At 43.6% G+C, this 16292-nt stretch overlaps 1 protein-coding gene across 6 annotated transcripts in view; it reads left to right on the top strand.

The window, feature by feature from the left end:
* GRIN2B (glutamate ionotropic receptor NMDA type subunit 2B) overlaps nucleotides 1-16292 on the top strand; it is a 211857-nt gene that overhangs the window by 121399 nt on the left and 74166 nt on the right. For all 6 annotated transcript variants that reach the window (XM_032689029.1, XM_032689031.1, XM_032689030.1 and 3 more), the window contains one exon: nucleotides 10427-10541. In XM_032689029.1, the coding sequence (XP_032544920.1) occupies nucleotides 10427-10541 (115 nt within the window). The remainder of the gene's footprint in view (nucleotides 1-10426; nucleotides 10542-16292) is intronic.

The raw sequence follows: 16292 nt of genomic DNA, 5'->3' as shown, positions 1-16292 counted from the left end.
AAAGTTAATAATACAAGGCACAAGTCGGATGTGATATAAATGATGTAAATGTGTGAACTCTGAGTAGGACTTTGGAAGTGTTCCCAGCCATGTTCAAAATGTACCCATGATATTTCTGTCTCCCATATTGGGAACCCACTAGAGGCAGGCATAAAAGACTTAGGTTGAGTTTATTATCCATATTTATCATTCATTTCAGAATAGCATCTTCCTCCCACACTGATCCATCCTCACGGCGCTACATATGCACCCAGCTCAAAGCTTCACACCCTGGCTTTTGGGGCAAGAGTTGAGGACAGTGAGAGGATGGTGAGATAGTCTTGAAGTATTCAGTGTGTGCTGGAAAACCCAAAATAGATGATGCAAGGGAATATGGACTCTGTAGCTATACAGGTAGAATTAATGATAGAGGTTTGTAAGCTGTCAAGTCATGGGACTTTGGGGCAGAAAGGAGGCATGCCTGAGTATAAGAACCCATGTGAAAGACTGGAAGGAAATTCTTGGTATTTATCTCCCCTTTATATTTTCCCAGTGTTTGAAAAAGGGATGATGTCAGTGGAAGAAGAGCACAAAGGTGTTATTGCTGTGACTGGGGGTGGGGATAAGCAGTGGCTGAGGGCTGATGGGCTGAGGGCAAGGTAATTTTTGAGTTGGGACCTGGAGTCCAGGAGCACTCAGGTGTTTTCACAGTCAGAGCAGAGAAGTGCTAGTGGTTGCACAGTTGAGCTGACTGCAGTGAAGGCAGCAGTGTGAGAGCAATGGCTGTGTTGGAAATACTGATGAAGTGGCTGTTGCCAACAGAGGGCCAAAGGGAAGGATGGCAGAGATAGCAGTTTTGGTGGGAGAAGCACGGTATAGGGAAGGTGCTGATGGTGAGGAGGGTACTAATTGCAGTAAGTATTTCAGTAGTGTCTGGAGTGCTAACTGAAATGAGGACAAGGGTGACTAATTACAGAAAGGATTGTGAAGAGGAAGAGGAGGCAGGCTCATGGAAGAGTGGTGAGGTCTGACTACGACACTTTGTAATGAAGAAGCCACCGCTCAGTGTTTGACTACAAGGGTTTCGGCTCTGGTATTAAGTGAAGCTGTGTTTTCCTCATGTGCCAGCTTGTGGCTTTCTTGCTTCTCCTTCTATCTTACTCTTCACTTTATTTGCTACTGCAGCATTTTCCCTCTTTGCATGTAGGGTGGAGAGAAATGTGTAAGGTTTCACATAGGAAAAAGAAAGGAAAAAAAAAAAAGAAATCTTAATTTAGACATTTCTCCACTGGTGATGCATCCTGTGTCCCTTGTCAAATGCTAGCTGGGATGCCTTCTTGGGAAGGAAGAGGTTTTCCTTATGCTGCAAGGAAAAAAATCACAAGGAAGTTTAAAGGGGAGGGTGAACATAAAAAAAAGAAAGAAAAAAGAACCCTAGTAGTTCTGAGACCTTCCTCAGTCCAAGGAAGAGTTAATCTTTAAATGCAGTGCAATTTCAGCGGCACTAAAGAACACGTTTCCATGGAAACGTCAGCCCACAGAGGGAGAGAAAGAGGGAGAAAGGAGAGGGAGCAGCAGCGGAGGGAGAGAGGCTCCTCTGGCAAGGGAAGAGCAGCCTCTATACCTTCCCTCCCCAGTTACTGACAGGAGTGATTATTGGTTTATTTTTCTGAGTCGATTCCGCCTTGGAGATGTGATAGGGAAGAAAGTGATAGGGTGCCAACTTGGCCGAACTGCTATGGACCCAGGAAAATCCAGTCACACTTTCTGGAGTGAGTCTCCTTGCGGGCGATGACTCTGCTCCTGCCAGCACTGTGAATTTGCTGCCCTTGCAAATGTGCAAATGCTTTCAACACTTGATAAACTTTGAATAACCCCAAAATTGCTTGTGATTTCTCCTTGGGTCAAAAAAGTTAAGTTAGTCTGCTGTTTCTGAGAATGTACTAAAGGGATTTATTTCAGTTTCTCCAACTGGTTTAGCCTTGCCTGGCTTCTGGCAGCAGTGAGACGGACCTTTCTGGCAGATTTGAGTGGTTTTCCAGAAGCAAAAATGTCCTGAAAGCTCTACAGAAAAACTGATGTGTTCACCTGCTTGCTGGTCTTGACTCCCAGGACAGAAACTGGAATGAGCTCCAAGTAAATGGGTAAATACCAAGATGCCCTGTTGGCTGACTCCACACCAGCACACCAGCCACCTTCAGAAGACCAAAGAGGTTTTTGACATGCACATCTACTTGGCCAGTTTTTTAAGTTGTGGTCTGCAGCCATGTGGGAGGTTTCAAGGGGATGTACAAAAATAATTAAGAAAAGTAAGACTGCTGTCAGTGGGATTAAATTCACTGCATAGGGACAGTAGTTCAAGTGGAATATTTTTTTACAGTTCTGCAAATTGCCAGAGCTTGAAAGACATCATCCTGGGTGAAAAAACACTGTGAAGAGCCTCTTCTGATTTCTGTTCTGTGACTGCTTCTCCTATCAATGATTGTATGATTGTGCCCTAAGACAGATAAATAGATCTGAAGGACATCTCCTAACCCTTTGGTATTTGTCCTATCCTAGTTGTATGGCTTTCATCAGTGACCTGTTAGCTGGTGCCAAGACATAATTATGACCCACTGTCAGTAGTTCTGACAAATGTAATTTTCCATGATTTTAGTGCCCCATGTAAGCTGAATTTTAGTCCTTTCAAGTGGGAGAAATACCTTGAAAACTAGTTTTACTTTGGAGAAAACTGATATGTTATCTGTTCCTAATGAATAAGGAAGGATGTAAAGATGTAGCAATAAAAAATAATACTTTATAAAAGTAATTGGCAAGAATTTATTAACTCTTTAAAGCTTTGCAGTTTGATCTAATTTTGGACTGAACATTTAGTTTTTATTTTATGTGGTCACTGTAACAATTTTGACCTTAAAGCTAATTTTCTATTAGCTATTTTCTGTTACTTAAAGGTTTGATGAGTCAATTCAGAAGTATATTTGTTTTTATCAAAGCTTTTATGGCTAAAAAAACCTTTCTGAAAAAACCCTGATTTCCTATGACATTTATAAGTATTTCCAGCTTTAACCAGAGTCTGCTCTTACAACACTTTTCCTTATATCGGTTTTATTTCCAGTGAGGCCACAAGATGTGAAGATCTTGTGAAGGACTATGTCATTTTTCCAGGGAAAAAGAAAAAATACCAAAAAAAGGACATAATTTTGGAAAAAAATCAATACTTGTAAATTAAATATTTTGGGTTTAAAACAGAATATTTTGACATGGAAATACTATTTGCTGTCTCTTGTGATTAGGAGCATGGGAATTTTATATTCCTATTTCTCCTTCACAAAACTTGAACTAAATCTTTGGTGATATTCCTTTGTCTGTTGAGGGTGATACTTTTCCTTGTAGGAGTCCTTCAATGTGGCACATTACATATATGTTTAATTGGGGATCTTGTCCCACAAAGAGGGCATGAATGGTGTCATGCACAGACTAGACTGTGTGGGAGCATAATGGTGCAGAAAGCTTCATCTTCTGTCCAGTTGTTACTACAGCTTTTAGATCTTATGTTTCTTTTTCTTTCTGACAAAATGTTGACCTATTCCTAAGAAAATGTTGTGCCAAATTCTTATCTCTCTTTCCCACTTAAAACATTGTTTTGGTGGATAATTTTTCACGGTTCTGGCCTTTGTGAAAATAGGTTAGTCTGGATACATGTGAGACAAATTTGGCTTTGTTTGAGTTTTCAAGATATTGCTATGACCAGCTTAGCGGATGGGGCAAAATGAAGACTTATTTTGCCCTTTTTTTCCATAAACAGGTCACCTCATCCTAACGTATATTTATGTTTCCTACAAGTGATCTAGGTCTCACAGTCTAGCCTTGCTACTGTCAGCAGCGCCCTGGTAAAGGGAGTGTGCAATGCCACTAGACCCGAATGATCCAATTTCTATTAAAGGCAGTGATGGAATAGGATGAAAAGCAAATGGGAGTTCAGAGCCTAGATGATACATGGAGGAAAATGTTATTGTGAAAACTCTCAGCTTACTGAAGCAGCTGGACAAGCAGTCTTTTACCTAGGTGTTACTACTCTGTCATTTCTGCCCCAGGTTGGAGCTGACCCCATGTTCCCCACTGAGGGGTAATTTGGTGACTCTGCACAATGAGTCCCCCCCCCCCCCGTCTGCTGTCTGAGGATATCTGTCGGATTCAAAACCCTGTACGCAGTGATGAGTTTCCTCTTACATTTTCAGGAGTGAGGCTGGAGACTGCTCAGGATGTGGAAAGTGAACTTTGCTTCTCATTCTTGGGAATGGTCCTGTCTCATTAGGATCAAGCAATGTGTGTAGGAAAGCAGCCCTGCCATTGCTGTGGCTCCTACATCCTCTAAGGATAGATATATCATCAGTCCCTAGGAACCTGTCATCTCAAGTCTTTCTGAAATGACAAATCATGGTAGAATAAATAGAAGAATGGGAAATAAAGTGGAAGTACCATTTTTTTATGATTAAAAGAGAGAGTGATGGAAAAGTTTCATCCTTCCACTGTATATAGGAACTGTCACTTGGAAGTCTTTAGCACACATACACATTGGTTTCAAAACAACTTTGCTGAATAATGATGGAGAAACAGCAAGGACAGTTCAGTAGAAATTCATCTTCACCAGAAATGGTTATTTCAGAGGTCAGAATCAAACACCAAGAAAATTCATCTTCCTAGAGGTGAGGGACCAATCTCAGCAGATTGAGCAGTATCACTCCATTGATGTCAGATGAATATCACTGATTTATTCCAGCCCAGTAGCTGCCATCTTGTCTTCTAAAAAGGTGTGGACAGCAGAGGCAAACCAAATTAATTTCTTATATTTCTGTTATCTTTTAGCCTGAGGGATATTTCTTAGTCTAGATGATCTTGTTTTTGCTTAATGAACACAATCTTGAGCTCTGGGCATTCTCTAAGGCTACTCATCAGATTGGTTCCCAGTAGTAATTTAGGCTATAGCCTGTCAGATTTTCTGGTGCTGGATGCCTGCACAATGTGGAATTTGCTGGTCTCTTTTCTACTTGGCTTTCTTTCTTGCTGTTCATCTCCGTGTATTCAATGGTAACACTGACAGTGAAACAGAAAGAAACAAGTGAAGATGAGTGAGATACCCCTCGTATAATCCTTTAAGATTTATTTTCGTAGTTAATGATTGCTTCTGTTTTTTCCTATCATCGTTTTGGTTTTGCTCTTTCATAATAGCAGAGAGAACAGAGTCCAGCCTCTTATTACATAAAATCAGCTGCACGCATGCCCTTTGCATCGAGTCCTTTCACTCTAAATTGTACCTGACACCAGACAGATGTTACACAGACACAACCAGATGTGCCTGCTTTCACAACTCCACCAGGCCACTGGCAGCACAGCAGTGGGAGGGACAATGCAGGCAATGAGCATGGGAGAACCTCTGAAAGGCTCAGCCAGGGTCAGTACAGTCCATGGCAAAATTTGATTGAAAACCAGCAGAGCCCGTTCTCACCTTTTTTTGGATTGAGCAATTGGCTTTTAGCATCCTGTGGAGACCCGTCTTACTCAGAGACCTCATAGCACCACAGCTGGCTCTGGAGGCTGCTGTTGAGCAAGTGTTGGCTGTCCTCTAAGGCAGAGGCAGTCACGGAATTTTTGAGCAGGGTACGGAGAAATATAATCTTATTATTTTAAAGCTTTCCATGGGTTTGGAGAATGGAGGTTTAAATCAGAAGTTGAAGGGTAGTTTTCTTGTTAAAAATTTACACTATTTCAGTCTCTCAGATGAGAGCAGAAGGTATTAACAGCATAGCTAGTACTGGTTAAATCTTTATCTGTCAATCACTTACCACACTTGAAGGTCAGAATTCCCATTTGTAGATAGCTATACTGGTCCTAAACTCCCTTTTCCCTGTCCTTTGGTTCACCGTCTTTCTGTCCATCCTTATGCAGGAGCAGGCTTGAGGAGGGGGGGAAGGACCTGCTGGAAGGCTGGGCAGATGTACTTTGCTCAGGCTGTTTGTATCAGGCCAGGCTGGGTAGGTCTTGCTGGTGCTGAGTGAGGGAACATGGTTTGGACCTGTGGGCACTTGTCTGAAATAAAGATGTGCCTTTTTTTGCTCTTTCCTGGGCATGAAGTCAATCTCGGAAGCAGCTATGCCTGTTCCCTGATACCTCTGGCTAGTGGAGTTTTTAATGCTGTCTCTAGGGGAAAAGAAAGGCTATTTCTGTGGGTAAAGGCCTTTCCTGCCTTCATCTCACTGCTCTTATGATTTGCCTCAGTGTTTTCCATTACAGTGAGTTTCCCAACAGGATGATGGTGCCTGCATCCCCATCCTTTATCCTGCTTCACAACTTCCATCTGCCTTTTACCCTGAAAATCTACTCTGTCAGAGGTATCTCACAGCTTTTCCTTCTCCACCCTCCACCTAAACTCTGTTTTTCCCTTGTGTGCTGGGCTGCTGAGATTACTCCCCAGTGCTGACTGTGGAGAGGCTGTTTTACTTATATGGTCTGCCTTATTCGGGGAAGCAGTTGATGTTAGGATAATCATGCTATTTCAGACAGGCTGTTTGTCTCATTGAAGCATAACAAGCACTGACAGGACACAGGGGAGAGTGTGTGTGTGTGGTGCACACGTGTGAGGCAGGGAGTGTGACGGACTGAATCGATGCAGTGTCCAAATTTGCCCATCCAGTCAGCAGGCTCAGGAGGACCTGATTCCCTGCAAGGCACTGAAGGCAGAATTAGGAGTGGTTAGAGCTAATTTCAAGTGCATCTCCTTCATCTGTCTCTGGGGCAGAGAAAAATTCTGTTAGCACCCTTTCTGTGTTCCCTCAAGCCCCCTGTGCCTGCCACATTTGCCTCTTCAGGCTTTCTCCATCCCTGGCTGAAACCATTTAAAATGTCATCATCTCTCTGCTGGTCCTAAATTTGCCATCTGATGTGGTTTTAATGCTCTATTTCCTATGCCAACCAGACTTCGAAACACTCTCCATTAACTTGCAGGGCTGACAGCCTTACATCTAGGATGGGTGATGTTACCTCAGAGCACAGGATTGGGACTGGGGTCCCCTGAGTTTGATTTTCTTTGTGCCCAAGGGCATGTCCCTTCTTTTTGTTCCTGCCTGCTTGTCTATACCACAGGGTTCACAATGTCAGCCTGTTTCCACAGTGTTGTGGAATGTTATGTGTATGTTTTGCTCCCACACGTTTGAGTTTGGGCATTGTGTCTGCTGCATCTCCACTGGGCTGGTGAAGGGCTCAACCCTTCTGTCCTTGCACCAAGCAGCTCCAGAAATTCCCACATAAGCAAAATCTTTTGCAGAAAGGTGCTTCTAGGAAATTAAATTAAATTGCCTGTGTCTGCCCCACCGTGCCCTCTTGTCTTTACATCTCCATCTTGGAATTCCAAACATCCAGGGACTGCATGGATTAAGACCTTTAACAGGCACAGTTTCATCCTGGTTTGCCATCACCTGCGTGCATGTATGCTGCCCTCACATTGTGCCTCTACTTACAGCTGGTGGCTCAGTTCAGACATGTCATGGAGTCTCTCAGCCCCCTGGTTGCCTGTTAGGGACTGAAGTGCATGTAAGCTGTAGGGAGGAAACAAATTCCCCTGGCCAGAGCAGGCAGCAGTAGTGCTAGGCGTAGGAGGGCAGCAGTGCTGCTGAAGGGGGATGACTATGCTGCAGTAATGATGAAGGGCAGAGCCACTCGAGTGTGGCTGCCTTGCAGCATGTTGCTGACTTGGTCTGCCAGGGAGTCCTTCAAGCCGTGATGCTTATCACATAGCTCAGCACACCCAAGCAAGCCCGCAGATCCCTGTGCGCTGCTTTCTGCCTATATCCCTGTGTTGGATGGCAGGATCAAAAAGGTGCAGGGGTACAGGAAAGCTGAGGAAGCCACTTCTCCTGCACTCCCCCTGCAAACTTTGTAAACATATTGCTAATGAGTTCTAGAGGAAAACCCTCTGAAGAGTTATTTTGTAGACTAATTTCAGTCATTAGGGTGGAAAGCGAAGGGATTTAATGCTTCTTTAAAGTAAATCTCAAGATAGCTCCAAGGATTGGAGTTGTCAATGATCCCTCCTTGATATTATTAGTAATTCTAATCTTTCTGGTGGAAAATGAACAGAAATGACACCCTCTTGTCTCATATCTGTTTGCTGATTTCTGTGAAACTCTTCTGTCAGGATGTGCAAAGGAGATCCCTAATGGAATCATTCTTGGATGTGAGGGGAAGAGGCTGAAAACGGTTTAATATGGTGTTTGTTTAATTAGGTATTGGCACTGCTTACTCACTGACTTATAAAACTACAGCTCCCATCAGGCTAATGGCATCCTCATCTTCTTGGAGCCTTTCTTTGTCTTTACTCTGGTGGCCAGTGCAGAGAAGTCATGAAGTGAGTGTAGTTGTAATCTTGGTCCACTGGAAGAATCTTCCCACCACTGGAGCCCTAAATAGGTATTGTAGGGTGCACATGCCTGGCGATTGTCTCTACGTGGCATTCCTCAGTACCAGAACAATGCATGCAGCTGGGAAAGAAATGCCAGAAAAAGAGCATGTGAAGTGCTGAGATGGGATGTTTTACACCATTACAAAGAATTGCATGGCTCAGATTTTCCACGTGGAAGATGTTTTGGGGTACTCTCAGTGTTTGGGTGCTGAATGGCTCTGGTTTTTGGAAAATAACCAGTAGTCTGCCTTTGAATATCATCCTGTTACAAATCTTTCATGCTGGGCTCCCTTATGGCTGTGTTTCCAAAGCTGCGCACGTCCCTTGAAGGTCACAACATGGAGTAAGTGTGGAATTTCCTTTAGAAATAAACATAATTGCTGATTGCACTTGGCATTGGGGAATTAGTGAATGAGTTTGGTTGATTAATGGAGTTAGAACAAAACATTTGAAAAAGAAAGAAGTGGAAATCATGACCTGCTTTTTTATTTGTTTGAAGAAGTTTCCCTGATACTAATGCTTTCATTAGATTAGCAGGGAGGTCTCTGCGAGCAGATTGAAACCCACTGAAAAAAATCGGACTTTTCCCCCCTTTTTTATTTTCTTGAAATTGGTTCAAATTGAGTTCAGAAGGTACAAATTGAAGCTGAATATTAGGAAATGTTTCCTGATGTCATGGTGTAATAGAGCAGAAGAACCTCTCACATCTGTAATAGAAATGTTGCTTGTGTAATTTATAGAACTGTGCGAAGTAGGGGAGGGAAGAGTCCTGGGGCTAGCCCTGCAGGCAGCTTGGTCACCTCTGTCTCTCACAGTGATGTGATGCTACTGGTGCCAGAGCAGGTTTATAAAGGTAAAATCTACTTCATGCAACAAGATTGTGAATTGAAGTGAAATATATGAACAGGAGAAACTGTCAGAGTGCCACGGAGATGTCATATAAACCACTGAACTGTGAAATGTGTATTTGCCTCCTCCTCTTCCCCACAGTGTCTTTCTGGATGGTCTGACAGTTAAGGAAACAATAGCCCCAATTCTTATTTACAGCAACATCACTTTAACATGCTCTCATGATGCAACAAGGCCTTGAAATCAGTGCACCTAAAGGTCTTCCCTACTGCCAGAGCTCAATAAAGAGGCTTTAGGATAAATGAGATTGAAGCCTGCACTGTTTAATAGTCCATTTGTATGGCTGACATGAGATGCCCTAAAGGGGAGTGCCTTGTGCAAAAATGAAGGGACCTTTCCAGACAAAGAGAATCGTTAATGTTGGCTGCAGAGCTGATCACCCTTTAATTTGATCTTACTGCGTGTGAGGCATGACTGTCCCTAGGAAAAAGAACTTTCACTGGGCTCTCTCAACATCCTTGTCCCTATTCCTAAGCTTCTTCATAGGATCACTTTGGGCCCCATAAGGTGTGCTGGCTCTGATAGGGATAGAGCTTCTTGTAGGTGTGCTGCTCCTTCTTCTGCTCTCCACAGCTTCCTTAATCATTACCTTGATAATTGGGCTGGAGGGAGGCTGTCTCCACTGCTTCACCTGTAGGTCATCACTGTCCTCAAATAGCCTGCAAAGTCACCTTTGGAGAGTGAGTAAAGTGTAGGTTGTGGAGTGTGTTTACACAGCTGATTGCTATGGATTCCTCTGCCCTTTGAGGTAAGAGGTGGGAGTATGGGCATGTGTATGTGTGTGTGTGTGTATATGTGTGTGTGTGAGTGAGACTCTTAGAGTTCTTTCAGGAATTCCTTGAGAGCCAACATAGTACATCGCTTCCCTATTACAGTCACAAAATGGGGGCAGTTGTCTTGCCTTGCCTGATTGTCCCAATTCCTGGAGTAATTGTCCTGTTTCTCTGACTACCTTCCTCTTAGGTTTTCCAATGTTTGCACTGTGCTCCTACTCTCCTGATGCAAGTTGCAGGAGGGAGGCAGGTTCTTGTTTGAGTTTGGTCCCAAGCATTAATGGTCTCCTTTCTCTTTCTCTTCCTACAGGTACCTGATCAATGTCACCTTTGAAGGCAGGAATTTGTCGTTCAGTGAGGACGGATACCAGATGCATCCCAAGCTGGTCATCATCCTTTTGACCAAGGAGAGGAAGTGGGAGAGGGTAGGAAATGTTTGGTAATTCTCAAACTGTGTTAGGGAAGAGGATGGAGGAAGGCTCCAGGCGAAATAATCCCCTCCACCCTTCTGTAGTTCTTATTAAGGGCTGGCAATCTGCTTCTTGCATCCTGGACCACTGGTATCTCCAATACCCAGGCTGCTGTCATCTCCATGCAGGATGCCATTACATCCTTCCATTAGCACGCATAAAAAATTCATCAGCTTCCTTTCTGTAAGCTTTTTCCAGCTTTCAGAGGAGAGACCTCCTCTATACCATGAGCTTGAATGGCAGAGACAGAAAATATTCTCTGTATGGCTTGGAGGCAGTGAAGTTCTGTATGCTAAAACAGCTATGGTTTAGCTACAGCCACACTTAGTAATATATGCCAATGTTAACTGTGCTTGATATATCTGGCCAGGTCATTTGCAATGGGATGGTGCATTAAGTAGGATGTGAACATGAGATCATATCGAGTTGTTCAAAGATCCAATTTGCATATTTTGGAATATTTTGCATGTAACCCAAAGCACCATTTTAGAAATGGTGCGGATTTCCGAGTTAGTGTGAAGTTTTGGTTTGTTTCACCTCCCACATAAATGTCAGTGGTCCAGGTTCAGAACAAGCTCTCCTGAAGGGTTTCAGTTGAAGCAGAGGGGGTAGTTTGAGGGCTAGGAAAATGAGATATAAAAAAGTGATGGGGTGAGAAGTCAGAGAAACAAGCACTGAGAATTCAGCAGAACACTGACAGATATGAAGCAGAACTTGGTCTGGATGTGATCGTGCATATGGCCTAGAAAAATGCCCCTTTGTCCCACCAGGCACAGAAAGTCTTCTCTCCTTGGCTGCTTGTTCTCTGCATGGAGTTTCAAGGGGCCTGCACGGTGAAAGCAAGGAAGAAATTAACGGTGAAATGAGAATGAAACAGGAAGCTGTCAGGAGAAGTGTGTTCAGAAGAGGGCCGGAGGAACAACTTTTGAAGGAGGCAAAAGAGCCATTAGTGCCCAGCAGGCATTAAGGTCTCCCAGTAGTTGCAGGAGTTTGGGAAGAAGGTGAAAGGCCCCAGCTTGTGCCTGGCTTCCAGGAGGATCTGTCTACCTCATGGTCTTGGCACTGTGTGGACCAGATGAGAGCATATGGCCTGGCAGAGTTAGAGGAGGTCTTAGTGGGGCAGGAGTGTGAGGAAACATGGCATGGCATCGGCATGTGTGGACAGCTCTTGGACATAGTTGGAGCCACACTATCTGGATACTGCACAGGGGTTAGGCATGCAAAGCTCAGGCTGCAGAGACCTCTTGTCAGGCTCTGTCCATAAGTCAACTTCACTAAAGCCTACTAGGCAAAGTCCAAGAGGATTTGTTCCTAGCTGGCACTAGATTTGTTCTCTCAGGAGAAAACTCCATTGTCAGAGCAGGAAAATAAGGCAGTAGCAGCATGAATCCTGCTAGGGATTATTATTAGCAGGGCTGGCTATGGGAAATCTGTTGTTGGAAATGCTTTGCAGTCCTCACAGCTAAATACAGTCCTGTTTTTCTGCCTGTCACATGCATTACCCTGTTGCATCCTTAGTGAGGGCTTGGTGGCTTCCATGAGTGGTAAGTGGGGATTGTGGGATTGTTCGGTCTCTGAGAGTATATCCTTGGTCTCTCAGATGAACCAAACAATTAATGGAAGGGATCCTGGTGATCTGGAGAGATGGGGTTAGACTTGGGCCCTGCCTGAGCCTTACTATCCGTGGGGACTACTTGGCATCCATTAAACCAAATCAATTCTTCATTTAGTATAAGTTGAGGCTGGACTGAAATGAGGCTATGATGAACTATGGTAATAGTCCTAAGAAAAGCACAATGGACACAAATGCTTTATCTTGAAGTGGGTGTCTCAGTGAGAAGATCAGATTATTTTAATCCAGCTCTGAGCAGGTTGAATTTTATGCTGGCAGGTTCTTCCTAGAAAACACAGAAGTCATCTCCAACATGTTCTGATCACAGACAAAAACCTTTCATACCTGGAACCCCATGCTCTTTTTCCTAATTTTTTTTCCATCCAGCAGAAATGCAAACATTAAAATATAAGTGTGAAAAAAGAGATTGTGACAAAGATCATAGTTTTGTTCCATGTTTGCAGAGAGTCAGGCAAAACAGAGTGCTAGCCCTTGACAACAGCTCCCAGGCAATGCCATAATACAAGCCAGAAATTATTCATATATTATTAGCACATAATCCCAATACCTTTATAAGTGCATTGCTGTAAGATTGTCCAAATTCTCACTAATTTTATGTAAATTAGGAAGATGCTTTGTCCTGGCAACTTTTAGGCAAACACTCAGGCAGTAGGAGTCAACAGATGAAAGGCTGCATGGGAAACACTAATTTGGTTCAGTTGTGTGCATTCACTAGAGCTCAGTCTTTACCTACACTGCTGCACACTTTTATCCATAATCAGATGCTGTGCCTAGAAGGAACATCAAGAGGTCATTTAGTACTTCCCTGTGCCCAAGGGAGGTTCACTAGACTAAATTATTCCTGACAGATGTTTGTGTCACCTGTTCTGAAAGACCTTCAATGCTAGAAACCCCATGAAATCCTGAGTCAATCTCTTCCGGAACTTCTTTCTCGTTAGCCTGCTAGGTTTTTCTGACATCTAACCTAGATTTTCCCGGTTTCAGTTTAAGCCTATTAATACTTGGCATCTCCCTAATGGACATAGAGAATTGTTTATTTTCTTCCCCTTCTTATCTTCCCTATGTGGGTTTGAAGGCTTCTATCATGTTGTCTCCCAGTAATCTCTGCTGTAGATTAAACAAGCATTTGTTCAGACTCTCCTGGTAGGTCATGTTTTCTAGTGTTCTGATTGTTTTTATTAGTCTCCTCTGGATTTAGTAACACAATTTGCAGCTCTGTACAGCTTGGTGCAGTTGATTCTTGAAAGATGGCAAAGAGAGAGATATGTTTCATGGAGTACAGATATGTAACAATACGTTTTAAAGCAGGTGTGAAGTCTTCCATTTTCTGAGCAGCAAAGATGCAGACAGTGGTTGAGTTGTTTCAGGATTTCAGGTCTGTGAAATCTTTTGCGATTTTGATTTTTCATCCCAATTTGGGAATAAATATCTCAAAACCTCATGAGTTATTTCAGAACAGGAATTCCTTTTCCAGAAGAGCTGCAGCTGACCCCAGACTCTGATGATGATAAATCCCCTCACAGGTCCTTCCAACAAGCTGAAATCTTCCAGGGCTGACAACCATGAAAGAATTTCTCAAGTAGAGAAACCATTTTCTGCAAAGGGGCAGTAACCTGAGCTCTTCTGCTGTTTTAACCACAAGTAATGATTACTCATGAGAAGCAAATGTGATGCCTTTTATTCACGTCTCTGTTCTCTGCTCCTTTGGGGCAGCAGGTTGCATGCCTTCCCTCACTACTTTTAATCAGCTAGTTAGCAAAGCTTGTTGCTTCACTGGCCAGGCAGCCTAGGTGTGCTTTGGGTGCCTAGATGCCCCATTTATCATAGAGGTGCAGGTATGCAGATGGAAGTGGTGAAGGGGGTCTACCCTTGTGCCCCGCGAAGGGCCATGCCTCAACGCAGTGATGAGCTGGGGCCAGAGGTCTTACAGGGTGAGCCAGAGTCTTGGTACTATGCCAGGTTTTGTGTTGGTGGGTTGTGACGTTTTGTGTGGGAAGGGTTTTCACCCAGGATTTTTCTTCGCTAGTTGCCTTTCTCCTCTGCTCTCCTATAATCCCACATATGATGAGGACTTATTTCTGGGTTCATGATCCCTTCATGAGAGCTAGCAAGTGCTGCTATCTCCAGCTCTTGTTCACATCCTCTTTCTCTACTGAGTGCACAGCAGTCCTGTCCCATTAGCTCCCAGCTTCTCCTATCTGCTTCCTTACTTCCCCCCCAGCAAACCTGGGGATGACATAAATGTTATGATCACTGAGGCTCCCTCTGCGATTCTTTCTCTACTTTAATTTCTAGTTAGTTTTGCATCACTTCTATCAGTAGGTTGTGCTCAGCCTCTCCTTTTGCTGCTGGTTCTCTGCCTCTTCTCTTAGGCGTGTCACTGGGAATTCAGAGCACCTTTCCGTGAGGCTCATGATGCCAACTTCTTGTGCCATCCCACAGAACCCTTAGATTTGCAAGCTCCCTCCATCTCTTTACCATTAACTCCTTGCTCTATTAACCATTGCTCCATTAACTCCTCTTCCTATCTGGATGAGCAGAGCCCCAGGTGATGGGTTTGGTCAGGGTGCCACTACAAGCCATCTTAGAGGACAGATGGGAAACTTATGTTGAAATATTCATTTTCTCTGCTGCATGTGCTAATCCTCTGCCCCTATCAACCTTCACTCCCCTCAGCAGATAAAATGTTTGCCTGCTGCTGCTCCTGTAATTATCAGCATTTGACTTTTGAACTCTTGAAAATCAATTAGCAGCATCTGTTCTGCTTCCTCTAGCCATCAGTGTGGACATGATTGCAAACTCAGACAGGCTGGTCTTAGCCTGTACCCTTACACCATCACACACATTAGTGCTCCCTGGGAATGGGGCCATTTGCTCTGGTGGAAAACAGGGTGGAAAATGGTGCCACTACTCTCTACCTCATGGGCTTTCCAGAAATGTGTTCAGCCTCGATCATAGTCCACGTGAGTTTGTAAGCTTGTGTGACCCTGTCCCCAGCTTGGGAGAGAGCAGTGTTATGCTCATCCATGCTTAGGGTGTGAGAGGGACCTGCAGAAAGGAAAGAAGGATTTAGAAGAGAAAAATGAAAAATAAAGATTTCTTTTATCTAGAAAAAAGAGGAAAGGTATCTTTGGATACCTAAATAACTGTTAAAAAAAGGACATTATGGTCAGTTGCTTTTCATGCCCACAGTAGGCAGAAAGAAGAAGAGACATCTTGCTAAATTTCCAAGCAGAAAGATTTCAGTTAGATATGTAGGGAGCTGTCTAATTGTTGGCATGGTGAGGCATAGTGAGGCTCATTTGCTGGTAGAGGCTCATTTGCTGGAGGACACATAGAAAAATATCCAACAGTGTGGGATCTCAGTCTATCTTGTCCTGCCTCAGAGCTGGTGTATGCAGTAAGTGATCTCTTGTGGTTCTCTGCCAGCCTACATTTCTGTGATTAGATGAGCAAGGTGAACCTGAAGAGTGTCTCACAAAAAACCGCTTATATGATAGGAAGGAAAACCTGGGTTATGGACAAGCTGATCAGCAAAAACTTCAAGCCTGGTCCAGTAAGGACATAATTTCTGCAAGCTTCTACCGTGTACCTTTTATATGAGCAGGCAGTTGGCACACAAAGGCTGTTGTGGATGGCTGCAAACAAAAGCCCTTATGGAGGTACTTGTCACGTCCCAAAGTCTGTGGCTTTGGAGAGCTGATGAACACCACAGAGATGCTGAAGAGGCTGTAGCATCTGATGATGATGCAGCCTTGGGGCCTGATCTCAAGTCTTTCTGTGCACCAAAAGAAATATTCAGTGTAATTTCTTTGTGTGCTTCAGTGTTCCAGTGGCAAAAATAACAGGGAAGAGGGGGAAGGGGACTGAAAATCTGATCAGTGTTCTTGGCTTTTAGTAAGGGTCCATGTGGCACTCACTACTCCATGAAGAACCAAAATGAATCATGTATCTGTTATATTGCTTAGCATAAGGAAGGATTTAGATTTTTTATTTCACTTTCTTAAAGAAGAAAAGCCTTCTTAAGAAGGCTCTTTAAAAATAAAACAGGAACAAGAATGTAGGGCTATAAG

Source organism: Chiroxiphia lanceolata, chromosome 5 (assembly GCF_009829145.1).
Source record: "Chiroxiphia lanceolata isolate bChiLan1 chromosome 5, bChiLan1.pri, whole genome shotgun sequence".
Classification (NCBI taxonomy): Eukaryota; Metazoa; Chordata; class Aves; order Passeriformes; family Pipridae; genus Chiroxiphia; species Chiroxiphia lanceolata.
This window is presented reverse-complemented; position numbering and strand designations above follow the sequence as displayed.